The sequence below is a fragment of the Natrix helvetica genome, assembly GCF_964273705.1.
Source record: "Natrix helvetica genome assembly, chromosome: Z".
In the NCBI taxonomy this organism is placed as follows: domain Eukaryota; kingdom Metazoa; phylum Chordata; class Lepidosauria; order Squamata; family Natricidae; genus Natrix; species Natrix helvetica.
The window spans coordinates 27,699,499-27,714,947 of record NC_138554.1 but is presented as its reverse complement, the minus strand read 5'-3'; the positions used below and the strand labels follow the sequence as shown (position 1 = coordinate 27,714,947).

The following is a 15,449-nucleotide window of genomic DNA, read 5'->3' as shown; positions in this document are numbered from 1 at the left end:
CCTCTTCTTTGTGACAACCCCTGAGATATTGGAAGACTGCTATCATGTCTCCCCTAGTCCTTCTTTTCATTAAACTAGACATACCCAGTTCCTGCAACCGTTCTTCATATGTTTTAGTCTCCAGTCCCCTAATCGTCTTTGTTGCTCTTCTCTGCACTCTTTCTAGAGTCTCCACATCTTTTTTACATCATGGCGACCAGAACTGAATGCAGTATTCCAAGTGTGGCCTTACCAAAGCATTATAAAGTGATATTAACACTTCACTTGATCTTGATTCTATCCCTCTATTTATGCAGCCTAGAACTGTGTTGGCTTTTTTGGCAGCTGCTGCACACTGCTGGCTCATATTTAAATGGTTGTCCACTAGGACTCCAAGATCCCTTTCACAGTTACTACTGTTGAGCAAGATACCACCTATTCTGTATCTGTGCATTTCGTTTTTGTTGCCTAAATGTAGAACTTTACTCTTTTCATTCTTTTATTTGGTAAGATTTTGTTTGTTCTGAGTTCAAGCTTGATTTATTGAGCAACTTTGTGCCATGCATTTCCCCCCAATTTCCTCATCAACAAAGGGCCACATAAAACATTTGCACAACAGCTATTGTTTCTGTTCCTGAAGGAAAAAAAAACACTTCAAAAATTTGGTAGGTAAAAAATAGCCATTTCTAGCTGACACCAAATAGAATTCATTTTTGAATATTTGCATAAACACCTCTCTTTAAAAAGAAACAATGCTGTCCTTTTCCCAATTTCCTCCTAAATTTATAAATATTTTTCTTGGGCAAAAATATTTATAGAGATTCTTAATCATCCAAGTCGTGATTGACCCAAGAGTGTTTTTTAAAAACAACTGGATTTTCTTGGGGTTTTTTCGCCCTGAAAACATTTTGCTTCTCATTCAAGAAGCTTCTTCAGTTCTGAAGAATTGAAGAAACTTCTTGGATGAAAAGTGAAACATTTCCAAAGGGGGGGAAAAACACTAAGAATGTTCAGTTATCTTTTTAAAAACATCTTTGGGATATTTTTTATTGGGGCAAAATGTTTTATAACACAAAATATCTGGTCTGTGTTAGGTACTATTATCTGAAGCAGTAAGAAAACATTTTTAGGATGCAATGAGTCTCATTAGATGGAGAATGGTGTTACATCAGCTAAGGGTTCTACAAAAACTTTCAGAAAAGAAGAAAGAAATCAAATGTTTATAATGTCCCTATTTCTGGAAATATAATTTCTAGCTCCATAATTCTTCCCACTGAAAATTCTAGAGACTGAGAGGCACCATTATCTGGTTTTTGTACTTACCAATAACTTTTTAAAAATGTTATATAAATATACACTGCTTTGGTATACTTCAGAAAACTATTGATTGTATAATTTCTATTGAAGGCAGCACTTATTATCAAATGCATTACTAATTTTTCTTCTTCTTCATAACATGTTTTTCATGAATAGTTACTTCTTTTCTACTTTGCGTTTTGTATTTTTATTCTTGTGTGGCTTAAATGTTAAAATTTATGCAATAAATAAATTTATGCAATCTGTTGTTTTGAGGCTAGTTCCAAGTCACCACCCCTAGTTTTGAAAATGTTCCATTCTTTGAAAAAAAGATTATATTGGAATTCTAGTCACATCAGAATAACAACACCCTTATGATTTAGGATTTTTTTTGCAAGTGGTGAAATGAATAAAATAGGAAATTGCGCGATAGAAACAATTAGTACAATTATCTTCCATAGCTGACCGGGAGTCCCAGTCATCCTTTTCACCCCAAAATAAATAAATAAAAATTCCCCAACCCCCTCCTACTTTCCTTTAGAAATTCACAAATTCAGGTCAAGTTCTTGTGTTTCAATTGTTGGATTTAATTCCAAATCTTTTCTCCAAGGCAGGAGGTTTTGCAATCTTAATACAGGCGGGGGTGGGGGGAGAGAATCTAAAGTACGCAAAACACTTCATTAATTTGAGGCAAGCCAAAAAGGCAGCCTAAATAAAACAAAACAGCTGCAAGGGGAGGGAAAGTTTAAAAATCCAATTAATGAAAACTGACAAAATAGCTAACAATTGTCTGTTCTTTACTCAAAGAATCATAGTTGGCCACTTCCAAAGCAACTATCGATTCCTGCCATAGTCGTTAACTTTTGGAAGTAATCATATAATTATTTCTCCACCTGTGTTTTGTTGGAATGCAATTTTCTTAGGTTAATAAATTAAGACTCCTGCTCTTGTTGGGTTTCTGTTGCTTCCTGCGTCATTCACTGTCCCTCTGCAGAAGTTGACCGGGATAGAACTTGTTCCTCACCAAGCTGCAGCTGCAGGACAACAACGTCACTTCTTCTTTGTTTCTTTACAAGCCACAACGTAGCGCTGAGCTACATTGAGGGGGGGAGAGTAGCCATCCGCATAGCTGGTATCTTCAAAGAGGACCGAGTAGTCATCTTGGGGCTGAGGCAAAAGAAAAAGGATGGATTTAGTTACCGCCTACGGGGGGATGGCCATTCACTCATCCTCTCCACTGGATTATTAAGCAGCTTCTTTTTCTTCTCGTGCTTCTCCTTACCTCATCCTTACTAAACAAAAGCTTACTTAGACCACAATTATGAATGGATTGGGGAAATTTTCAAAGGTTCCTGCTTTCATATATACAAAGAACCTGCACTCACATATGGCTTCATAGCAGTCATTTGCCAACTGTTGATGGGAAAATATTTCTTTGAACTTTTAATCTACCTCTTTGATCTCTCTCTCTCTCATTCATCTCTTTCTCTCTCTCTCCTTCACCCTCCCTCTCCTGTATTTCCCCGAAAATAAGACCGGTCTTATAAATTTTTTTGCCTCCAAAAGAGGCACCAGGTCTTATTTTGGGGGTACGACTTCCACTGTCTCACCTCACAGTGGCACCACCGACAGCCCCGCCCAGCAGGAGCCCGCCCACTTTTTGGGCGGCCACTTGCCGCTGCTCTCGCATGTCACCGTCAGAGACCTTCAGGCGAGGCCTTTATAGCCGAGAAACGAGCTGCGGATTGACTCATGCAGTGCCGCCCGGGCTCCATTTAGATGTCAAAGGCCTTCAGAGGCGTCAATCCAGAGCTTGTTTCTCGGCTGCAGAGACCATTCCAGAAGGCCTGTGACGTTGAAACAGAGACTGGGGGAGCAATGCATGCAAGTGGAAACAAGTGGGCGCAGAAGTGGGCCGGCAAGTTAAGGCAGGTGTCAGGGTGTGCGAGGCTTGGCTGCAACTGTCTGAAGGTAAGCAGCTCAACACCCCCCCCCCATCCCCACTTGATTTTAACTCAAGCACCTCACCCTATCCCATGCAACCAGGTGCAATCCAAGTGGGCAGGGTCTTAACTTCTTAACTAGGGCTTATTGGGGGGGGAGGGCTTATGTTGGGCACACATGTAAAAATCAAGAAGGGCTTGTTTTGGGGAAAGGTCTTCTCTCTCTCTCCCCCTCCCTCCCTCCCTCTCCCTCTTGGCATATACCCCAAATTTCATAATTACCATAAAACATGCAATGCATAATAATGAAGTAGCAACTCCAATTATATGCCTCTGCATTCACAGATTTGATATGTTTTTCCTTCCACACACTAGCAACTTAGCTACTTCGCCATTATGTCTCAACACATTTAAAATAATAGTTGTCGATCCAGAATGCAGCATCACCCATTGTTGCTCCTCAGCTAATTGTGATTTAGCTTCTTTATTTTCTGCCTTCTGGTCAGACAGAAGGACAGGTCAGGTGGACCTGCATGAGCCATTCTACCTCCAGCTGGAGAGTATTACAGTTTGGACCATTTACTGAGGAAAACTCCTATGATCTCTTCCTTACCCGTTGAGGCGGAGCGTGGATAAGGGCTCGGTAGAAGCAGGTGGTTTGTGGGTACAAGGCCAGGACCAACTGGTCCTTCTGGAACAAGGCCTCGGGGTCTGTTTCAGGATTGGCCTTCCACTGAGGCAGAGGGATGATGCGACGTCGGCTCAGGGTATGACGCCTGTGGAAAAGCAGAAGTCAAGATGAGAGATTTCTCACAAAAGCCCCATAATTCAGGGCCAAAATATGTAGGAGGGGAGAGGCTGAGGAACACATGTGAATTTCAGAAAGCAGACTGGGGAACACTCAAGGCCAAAATATGCAACTTTCTCTTCGCCCATCAAAGATCAGGATGACCCCCAACCCTGCTGGACTTTCACCCGGCCACAGAGACCTGGTTATATGCTGGGGCCTGGTCCCCAAGTGTGTTAAGGGCCCCATTTTTTGGTTACATTAATATCTATTGCAATAGTTTTACCCGACAACCATATATATTTATTCTTTATTGTTTAATGTTTTTATGATGTAGGCCGCCCAGAGTCACTAATTGAGATAGGTGCCTATAGAAATTAAATAAATAAAATATACATACCTTTCATTTAATTATAAATATAATTAAGATTAACTAAAGTGAATATGCATGCACTAATGACATATTTAATTCTCCCCCTAATCACATTAGAAATTTTGAGAAGTACTTTGGAAATCTTTTTCAAAGTTTCTAGGGCCTGGGGCTCGACAAGGCACACCTCTGCCTTTAATAATCCCTATAATCACTTACTCTTTTCCTTCTTCATCAATGTCATCCACCTCATATCTGAAGAAGAGAAAATGTTGAATGAGAGTTTGAAGAAATCCAAATGGAATGCACCCAGAGAAAAAGTAACCAATTCTCGCGCAACACAACCACGGGATAGTTATAAGGTCAAAACCCACCTTCATTTGGTTCATTTAGTTCAGATTAGAGTGAGAAGTTAAAGCATGCTAGTAAAACTTTGCAACCTGCCATTAAAAAAAAATGTGGTTGGTGCACACTAGAAAGATAACCAATAATAACAATTACCAGCGCAGAATCTTGTCCACTATTTTTGTAAATTTTAGCATGTGTATCAATGAAGCTCTGCAGCCATTTCTGGTACTGCAGTGAAAGGAAAGAGACCTTCCTCCAAGTAGGCATAACCTGCAGAATGGTTTACTACTAACTTCTTTAGCATTGTAACGATTTAGCAGTGATGGCTAACCTTTTTGTCCTCACGTGCCGAAAGCGCGTGCACGCACACAACAGCGCATGCGCGCGTGCCCACACCCATAATACAACATGCGCGTGTCCCCCCCCCGCACCTCTCCCTGTGCATGCAAGTGTGGCCACCCCTGCGCTCCATTTTGGGTCTAGCAGGCCTCCATGAAACCTCCTGGGACCAAAAAGGGGGGGCGCACCCCCTCTCACTCCCCCCCCCCCCCCGTGTATGCCTATGGTGTTACGGGAGTTATGTCAGCTTTATATGCAGGTTTATTCCTCTCTAGCATTCATCTGCATTGTTCAGTAATGCATTTCCTGCCTCTCTAGGATTTACCTCTATCTGCTCCTATGAGGCACTTCCTGTTCCTGTTGGATGTACATTGATGGCTTGTATAGTGTTTTGCAGAGACCTGAAAACCAGCTGGCCAGCGGTGCGTGCTTGGTGGAGCTCCACTGGGGCTTGCGTGTCGGCAGAGAGGCCTCTGGGTGCCACCCGTGCCATAGGTTCACCACCATGGATTTAGCACATAAGAATCTGCAGCTTTTGTTAACATGGGGGGACATGACTGATAGACCAAAAGTTATGACTAAGCAGGACTAATTAGCCACCCCCCTCATTACAAGAAACAAAAAAAACCTTTGGCACCTAAATCTAGAGCCCGTTAGTAACATTTAAATTAGGAAAATTTGGGTCCCTGACTGAAAAGGATCCCAGAAAACCAATGATTTTAAACTGTCAACCAACTTATTTCCTCTTTCCTGTCCTCTCCTAGTCTCATCCTGTCTTAGGATCATTCCATTTCAACTTGAGAAAGTGGTGGCAGTTGAAGGCTTAAGAAGAAAAGATCTGGGATGATGTAAAAACCTACACACTAGTAAGTCTATGAAGGCCTTTTTTTTTTTAAAAAAAAAGATGGTTCTGCCATGTCTTCAAAATAAATGCAACACGTTTCTGACTTCTCAGACAGGAATCTCTTTTGGACCCTTGCACCGATTCATGTAGTAGTTTAGGCTCAACAGGCATGAAGCACACAGAATTTAAAAAAAACAAACCTTTATTGTCACTTTAAATGTACACTAATCAGCGTTCATTAAAATGAAATTTTGTTCCATTCAGCTCTCAAGAGATAACCACTAATGCATATGCCCATTCACATTCACATTTACACACACATATGATGCAAAGAAACATCACGGTCCGGTTCAGAAATATACACATATATATATGGCAAAAAAAAAACCCAACCCACGCATCTTGTGAGTTTACAAGACGGATGGCATAAGGACAAAGCTGTTACAGAATCTAGTAGTCCTGCTATAGATACTTCGAAACCTCCTCCCAGAGGGAAGCCACACAAACAGACTGTGAAGTGCGCGTATGAGGTCTCTAACAATGCTTCAAGCTCTAAGCCAGTGTTTCTCAACCTTGGCAACTTGAAGATGTCTGGACTTCAACTCCCAGAATTCCCCAGCCAGGCTGGGGAATTCTGGGAGTTGAAGTCCGGACATCTTCAAGTTGCCAAGGTTGAGAAACACTGCTCTAAGCCAATAGTGCTTATAAGCAGTGTCCTGAATAACAGGAAACGAGCTTCCTATAATCTTCTCAGCTGTCCTTACCACTCTCTGTATGGACCTTCTAGCTGAGACACTGTGGCCACCAAACCAAACAGTGATGCAGTTTGTTAAAACACTCTCAGTCTCTATAAAAGGGACAGAAGGAGAAAGATGTGCTCTCCTCATCCGATGCAGGAAATGTAGACACTCGTTTGCATACTTCACTAAAGACAATGTATGAAGAGACTAAGTCAGATTGTTTAAGTCCCCAGATACTACTGAACCACCTCCACAGCTGTAGCCTTGAAACAAAGTGGAGTATGACTATGCCGGCTCTCTCTAAAATCAACAATTATCTTAACATTCAAAACCAGGTTATTTTATTGCACCCGTCCACCAAAGCCTTCACCTCCTCCCTATAAGAATTTGCATTGTCATCCTAGATAAGATCCACCATTGCCGTGTCATCCACATATTTCACAATATGATTCATAGCAGACTTGACACACCAGTCTTGAGTAATAGACTCAAAAGACTCAACCCTAATGGGGAACCTGTACTCCAGGAGATGGAACTGGAAACTTTTCTTTCAACTCGCATAAACTGGGGCCTATCAATAAGGAAATCAAGAATCCATATACACAGGCATGCACACATTCCACACATACTGTAGTATTGCCAAATTTATTCTCTTTCAGGACAGACTGGTTTGGAATACACACATACACACTATACAACAATCTAATGTCAATCTAAACTACCATATTTTTTGGAGTATAAGACACACCTTCCACCCCACCCCCAAAAAAGAGGGTGAAAATCTGGGTGCTTCTTATACATTGAATACAGCATTTTTGGCCTCCTGAAACCCAGCACAAAAATTGCAAAAATGGGCATGCAGAGGGTTTGGGAGGCTTGCAAAGTGCTCCTGGGGGTTGGGGAGAGCAAAAAACAAGCAAAAAAACTGGGCCCTTTTTTGTTTGTCCCCCCCCCCCCGCCTTTCCAGGCCACAGGAACACTCTACAAGCCTCCCAAAGCTCTGCATAACCTCCTCCTTTTTTGTTGCAAGAAACGAGACGTAGAGAGGATTTGGGAGGCCTGCAGAGTGCACTTTTTTTTTTTAAAAAAATTACCTCTTCAAAATCATGGTGCGTCTTACACTCCGGTGCGTCTTATAGTCCGAAAAATACGGCATATGTGCAAGCCCATTCAGCAATGTTTTGGGAAGTAGTTTGCCACTGCCTTTTTCTTGGACTGAGACGATGATGGTCTAAGGTGGCTTCTGTGCTCAAGTTAGGTCTGAAACTCCTAGTCCAGCACCTTAATTATTAGACCAAGCTGGCCCTCACCTACCATATGTACATACTTCAGAATGACTGTTTCCAAGACAAACAACCAATGTTCTTAATTAGCAAAACACTAGTCCCACGTATACTCACTTGTTGGTGGCATGATTGTAGCTCACAGCCTCAGCCAAGATCCACTGCTCGTCCCCATCAACAGCCTTGACACGAGCTGCTACTTTATCGCCTGGTTTGGCCACATAATCACTAGAGGCAGGGATGGCACCACAAAGGGGAGGCGGCCTGCATAGGAAACCAGACAAAAGGGTCTAATCTATGGCTAAAGAGTGACTTCAGGTGCTCAGAACCCACCACACCTTCCCAGAAATTACTTTTCTCCAGGCTTCCCAATCCACAATGGGAGAGTCATGGCGCTCTGCTGGAGAAGAGTCATCAGCACTCCACGGCGCATGGTTTTGCGTGGCGGCTCAGAGTCATTGTAGAGGCCAGCAATCTTGGCAGCTGTGTGAAGAGAGATGGAAGCAGACCAGAAAAGGTTTGGTTATATGTAAGAATCAATAGGGACAGAAGCGTCTCACCCAATAGAAAATAATACAAATGAATGAATGAATGAATGATCACTCAATCAATCAATCAATTAATCAATCAACAAAGCAAGGCAAAGCCAGATGTTCAGATCTTGGAAAACAACACTTTCAATATTCTAAGGGAGTAAACTTTGCAGGCAGTCTCCCAGCTTTTAAATAAACCTGCCAATCATATTCACTTCCACATCAAGAATACAGTAACTTTATGCCCTAAAACAATATGGTAGAAGGGAGCCCTGTATAAGCAAATGTGAGGTCTTGAATGTAAAAAGATGTATAAACTAAATAAAAAGAAGAGCTGATGTTGCAAAGACTTTTCACTGCCTCATCATAAGGAATTGTGAATGAATCAATACATCAAATTTCTCACTTTGTTTACATATTGCACACTCCAGGCAGATATCAGCTTATGGCAGTGAATTTCTTGTAAATTTACCTCAGAAAAGAGCTTGGTTCTATCAAGGGTAAGTTCCAAATTCTAGGCGAGAATTTCCACTTTCACTTACAAACTCTCGCCTTCATTCATCGTCATGTGATGCACAGCCCAAAACTTCCTGCCCAATTTAAACTAGAATTTATGGGAACAGTAGGATTCTCTTGGCCAGCTCAGCAGATAATTAAATGATACGAAGGCATACCAGTGCGATTATTCATATTAGGAAAACGGATAAAAGAGCCAATGCATCAGACATTCAACAATAATACATAGAGCATGTAAACCCAAACAGTCAGAATCTGTTTGGGTTTACATGCTATGCTGCAAATATGGCACAATAGTTTGGTCTGACATGAATCAGCGTGTTCCTCAAATATACTTAAAGACAACATTGGCTTAGAATATTTTTTTTAACCCAGCAACAAAAGCCAACTAGCCTCATCAAAGTAACACTTCATCTTTTCTCAATTTTTCTATCCATTTCTTGGAAGCAGCAAAGAATTCTTATTCAATTCAATTCAATCTGGCACAACCAGATTAGGATTAGTAGAACTGGACTGCAACAATATAGGTAACCACTAAGTGGCAGCAAGGCATTAAAGCATTATACTGTATATTTATTTGCTACCATCTAGTGGTTGACTAAATGTTTGCAATCGTGATCTGAAAGCATTAGACTTGAGTACAGGTTGTCCTCGACTTATGACCATTTGTTCAGTGACTAAAATTTCGATGGTGCTTAAAAAATGGTGGTTATGACTGCTTTTCAAAGTTCCATCCATCCCAGCATCCCTGCAATCATATGATTTCAATCTGGAACTTAGCAACCAGCGCATACTTAAAATTGATTGTTGTGCTCTGCAAGCCATGATTGCAATTTGTTACCTTCCCTGAATGGTTTCCCCATCAATGGGGAAGCTGGCAAGGAAGGTTGCAAGTCCCTGGGATATGTCTCTCCCACCCACACCATTTCCCCTAGCCCACCTGCTCTTGTTCCACACAGGCCACTCCACACACTGGCATCCCTAAACGTCACCTCCTCATGCCCTCTCCTTCTCATCTACCTGCCTGCTTGCAAGCCGCTTGTGACTTGCAACTTCCAAATGGCTTCCCCACTGACTTTAGTTGTGGGAAGCCAACTGGACGTTGCAAGGATGATGATGATGACTATTATTAGGATATGGTGTTGTTATAGTAGCCAGGAGACCACAATGGTATTGCAGAACACTAGTTTGGCTTGCCAAGGTACCAGCCCACTTATAGGAAATGCTTGGGCATTTCCCAAGGTCCGCCACAGGAGGGCAACCTGGCTTCACTGGAAAAATGAATGGCTTTTCCTGCAGCTTCACCGAAGGCCCCCTTCTCTTCCCAGAGCTGCCTCATAAGCAGGCGCTGCAACTGGGAAGGTTCAGAGCCATAGGAACTGCCTGCCTGCACAGAGAAAAAGTGTCTCCCCTCCAAAGTGGTACCTATTGATCTACTTGCATAGAATATGCTTTCAAACTATTAAGTGGACAGAGGCTGAGGCGAGTGACAGGAACTCACCCTGCCATCCAATGCTAGGGCTCAAACCACAGAACTGAGAACCATCTCCACCATCATTAAGCCACTGAGCCACCATGACTCCTTGTTGTGAGGATGTCCTTGCCTAACAACTGCTGCAATTCAGTTAATGGACATTGGAACCTTAGGGATTGTTGTCACTAAGCAATGCAGTCATGATTTATGACTGCACCGCTTAGCAGCAGAAATTTTGATCCCAGTTGCCATTTATACTTGAGGACTATCTTTATTAATGGAAGACAAGTCCACATAAAAAAAAATGCACATGCATCCTTTTTTTAAGGCTGCTTGAATAATTAAAACTTAAAATCTTGGGATACCACCCAACATTTTTGTAACAGCTCAAGCATCCCATTTGCTCTGCCTTATTCAGAGCTTTTCATCACTCACCAATTCGCCGTTCTTCCAGAAGAGACTTTATCTCAGCAATCTTGTCCAAGTCCTTGCGCAGGATGCTGGGTAAAGAGGGCAAAGAAGCAACATGAAAAGGAGTCGCCTTCTCTCCTCAGAAGCATTTAAGTTAGATATATACTCACTTGCATTCAGCTTCTGCATCAGCCTTAGCTGTTGTATAGAGGCCACGTAATTTCGTCCGATAATATGGAGAGACTAGACAGAAGAAACACAGGCAGGTAATGTTGAGCTCCCATAGAAACCTAATTATCTATTGTTCTAATCTATGTCCCAAAGGTGCTTTTTCAGGAGGCAATTGAACTTTCTTGTTTTTCTTTGAAGACGTTTCGCTTCTCATCCAAGAAGCTTCTTCAGCTCTTGAAAGGATGGTGGGAATAGAAGGATTTATATTCCTTGCAGACAGCTGGTCATTTGCATTCTTTTAGAGAGTCGCTGAAAATAAATCCTTCTGTTCCCATCATCCATGACCTGGATGACTGAGAATCTCCATAGATGTTCTAACCCAGGGTTTGTCTGAATATATTAAAACGGAATTAACATAACACTGTGAGCCATAATCTAAAAGCTTAGAAGTGACAAGTCAGGCTCACCTGACACATTAAGCTAAAATCAAATATACTACATATTCTAATATACAAGGCAAACATCGTGGTATAAGTCAGAATTAGTCAAAATTTTGACTAAGGGTATCTCGTATAGAAGAAATGGGAAACATCGAAGGCCTAAAGAATACAACAGGCAATAAAATCACTTGTTCTGATTTGTGGCAACAGCCCAACCAGTTTAATTTTCTACAATGCTCTGCAAGTCATGGGAAGCCCATTCATTACTAGATGAAGTGCTCTATATTATACGTAATTCTGTTGTCTATTTATCCTTTTTTTTCTTAATAATTAAAAAAGCACCATTTTATTACTCAGTCGAGAGAGCCATAAGTGAAGTGTGGGTGGGGAAAAACAACAATACATTTTAAAACTAGATTTAAAATGTATTTCAATGACATAATCGTTCATTATTCATTACTGAAAGAATTTTATTATTTCAATCTGCAAAATTAACCATATTATTTCATTCTCAAAGTACACTTTGCAAGTTGGTCTCTTGTGAGTTAGAAATTCAGGATGAATGAGCAGCCCTAAGGACTATCTTCTGAAAATTAATTTAATTTAATACACACAAGCAATTGGCTAGAACATTTTCCAATTCAAGGTTTTCTAGAAAACACTCACCCATTTTCCTCTAAGAGGAAAACTTTAGTTCCAACCCTTTTCCAACTCCAGAGCATTCTTTCTGCAGCCACTAAATTGTTTAATTTATCTGGCCTGTTGCCTTTTAGATGCAGCAAACAATGACTTTCCCTGCCTACAAGAACCTCCATGGCCATTGCCACTATTGGCAATTGTTAAAGACTAATGGTAGTTGAATAAATTGGCTCAACTGACTCTCTGTAGCACCAGACTCAAAAGTTTGCCTCACAAAGGATTTCTAGGGAAGGTGTTACTAGTCTGGCATTTTCCACTCACTCTTGTTCTCTGTCTGCATCCGTTCATGTGTTTTCTGGATATTCACAAGATTATGTTCACTTCTTGATCGTTCCTCCTAGCAACAAAAAGTGTTTCTGGTTAATTATTTGGATAATATGATTTTTATTTTAGCACACAGGGTTTATTTCTCAAAGTTAACCCACCACACCAGTTTCATGCCTTCCTCTCATCATTATTACATAGACTCTTTGGTGCATTACTAAAACAAGATGTGGGCCCAAATGAAAAAACACCCTCCCTTTCTAAAATTGCAAAAGGCAAACCTTCTCCTTTCCTCATCATTGGCTATGACAAGCTAAGTAAATTTCATGTCACATACAGGCCTAAATATTCCAGGGGTGAGGAAAATCACATTACCTGGGTCTGTTTGATAAGCTGGTGCAGTTCTCCTAGGAGTTCAGCAATTCTTGAATCAGCTGATACCAAAGCCATGTTGCTGAACGAAATGTAAAGTCGGAGAAAGGAATTTCTCTCAAATCAATTGCCATTATAACATTTGCACTGTTTAATATTAAAATATTAATAAAGGAATACAGTAGTTTTAGTCTTAAAGGTGCTTTTTCAAAAGACAATTGGAAAAAACAGTCCAGTTGCCTTTTGAAAAAACAATTTTGAAACAACTATGACCTGGATAACAGAGAATCTGCACAGAGAGTATTTTAGCATATCCTACATTTGATGCAAATAAGTGCTCATAATGAAGTGAAAGTGTTTTCCTGTATCATGAGAAGAAATAACTTTAATTTGCAAAATAGCTAAGATTTTGCTTATAAAACAACTCTACATGTTTATTAAAGTCCATCTAATGAGTTTTGACTTTAGAAACATGAAATACAAACAAATAAATAAAGTATGTTTAGAAACTTTGGGAAAGTTTTCATATATTTTTATTCAGTAAAGTAGCCTCGGGACCAGCTTCATCTTTTCTGAATATTCAGCAGATATGTGATGCATATTTTAATTTAAAAATAAAATTTGCTAGTTTAAATTGACCATTTTAATTTCTGTATGTTTTTAGCTGCATTTTTATTCAACTTCACCCTGACAGCTGTTGTCTCCTTGGCATGAACAAAGTTGAACTTTAATATCCTTAACCAAGCATCTCACCATGGCTGGCCTAAGAGCTCTGGAAGCAGATTTACACTTCAACATATAGAAAAGGCCATCCCTCTGGAAAGTAATAAATACACACATGATTTCCAACTATCATTTGCAAATCCAGTATGCACGTTTACAGGGTAAGATGCATTAGGACAACTGCAATGTAGGCACTTGCTATCAAAAACATGTCACTTTGTATGCTTTCACAGAACATTGAACCAATACCACTTTCCATTTCTTTCATCCGAAGAAAACAGGAGAATCTGTGATCTCCTTCAAGATACAGTACGGATTCTCATGATGTGTTGGTTGAAAGAAGGGGCATCACTATAGTCAAGTTACGACCACCACAATTGAGACCAAAATGTATGCTGCTAAGTGAAACATTTGTTAAGTGAGTTTGCCCCATTTTACGACTTGTTTTTGGCCACAGTTGTTAAGCAAATCATTACATATGTTAAGTTAGTCACAGGATTGTTAAGTGAATCTGGATTCCCCATTGACTTTGTTTCTCAGAAGGTTGCAAAACCGGATCCCATGACCCCAGGACGCTGCAACCGACATAAATGAGTCAGTTGCCAAGCATCTTAATTTTGATCACATAACCATGGGGATCCTGCAATGGTGTGAAAAATGGCCACATAAGCCACTTTTTTTCACTGGCGTTGTCACTTTGAACGGTCACTAAATGAGCAGTTGCAAGTCGAGGATTACCTGTATTGCAATGATCGACCACACACGCTAGCAGTATAGAATAGATCCTGAACATGCAAAGGAAACCAGTAGGGGGCGACACAGCACAATTATAATCAGTACAATTATAAACTTCTTCACCCCTTTATTCCCATTAAGTTCCCACTACTGCGACAAACACTTGACCCCCTACCGTTTAAAGTCCGCGCAGAATAACACTCGACGCAAGTTCGCTAAACGATAGATAGATAAATAAATAAATAAAGGCGGCACGCGCGCCTAAAAATGACGCAGAAACCTCGCTCAGCGAACTTCCTACAGCTAGGGGACTAGCGCGTGCGCACTGAACGGTGGGAAGTTAACGCACGCGCAATCCGCGGAATCAATTTCCCCGTTCATGGGCTCTAATTTTGCGCATGCGTCTATAGACTTCGCCACAACCCAAAAACAAAAATTCACCAAAAAAAAAAAAACCGTTTAAAAAAAAACAGTTCTGTCCATTTCTATGTTGTTCTTCCCAATCTTTTTTTTAAAAAAAAAAACAGAATGTGAAACATGGTCATAAGGAACAAGATATATTCAAGTGGACCTCTACAGCGGGACAATATTAAAAATACACCCCAAAGCAGGAGCTTGACTGTGGAATAATTTATTATTTCCAAAAGTTAACTACCACTGCAAAAAGCCTCTTGGGAACTGTAGTTTTTTTATTGATCGACGCATGCTCTTTGGTTTACTTTCAAGCGCGGATTTGTTGCGGAGCGCGTCGTGGCTTAACTTTTCAAACCTTGAATTTTTGAGGCGCGATCGTGGTGCTTACAATCTCTAAAAAGTTGTTATTCCGTGTGCAAATCGGAAGGATAAAGTAGAAAGGGAAATAATATACCTTTTCGTATGGGGTTTATTTGGAGATGTCATACTCATTTAAGTTTACTTCCAAGTAAGCGTTACAGAATTTCAAGCATGAAACCTAGCATGGAATTGATATGAAAACAGAATTACAGTCACCAGGCATTTTCAAAGTCAAAACATGCTTTCTATTCCTCCTAAAAAAGCTGGAAATTAATTGCAAAAAGTGAGGGATTCCTGCTAAGAACATGCTTCGTTTTTGTAGCAAGCATATTGCAGTGGATAATGCAATCACAAAACAAATACCAAGAAAGACTAAGACACATAACAGGTCAAACCACAATGTGGAAC

At 40.6% G+C, this 15,449-nt stretch overlaps 1 protein-coding gene across 2 annotated transcripts; it reads right to left on the bottom strand.

The window, feature by feature from the left end:
• Window positions 1–1,838: 1,838 nt before the first annotated feature.
• SGF29 (SAGA complex associated factor 29) lies at window positions 1,839–14,777 on the bottom strand. 2 transcript variants are annotated; one of them, XM_081933866.1, is made up of 10 exons: window positions 14,443–14,777; window positions 12,813–12,891; window positions 12,435–12,510; window positions 11,034–11,106; window positions 10,888–10,952; window positions 8,283–8,412; window positions 8,047–8,193; window positions 4,595–4,630; window positions 3,832–3,994; window positions 1,839–2,442 (listed from the first exon to the last, which is right to left on the bottom strand). In XM_081933866.1, exons 2-10 carry the CDS (start codon window positions 12,885–12,887, stop codon window positions 2,326–2,328), a joined length of 882 nt encoding a protein of 293 aa, XP_081789992.1. In that variant the 5' UTR covers window positions 12,888–12,891; window positions 14,443–14,777; the 3' UTR covers window positions 1,839–2,325. The 2 variants fall into 2 exon arrangements, with proteins under 2 accessions (XP_081789992.1, XP_081789993.1); XM_081933867.1 differs by lacking the exon at window positions 14,443–14,777 and adding an exon at window positions 13,563–13,620.
• Window positions 14,778–15,449: the final 672 nt, after the last annotated feature.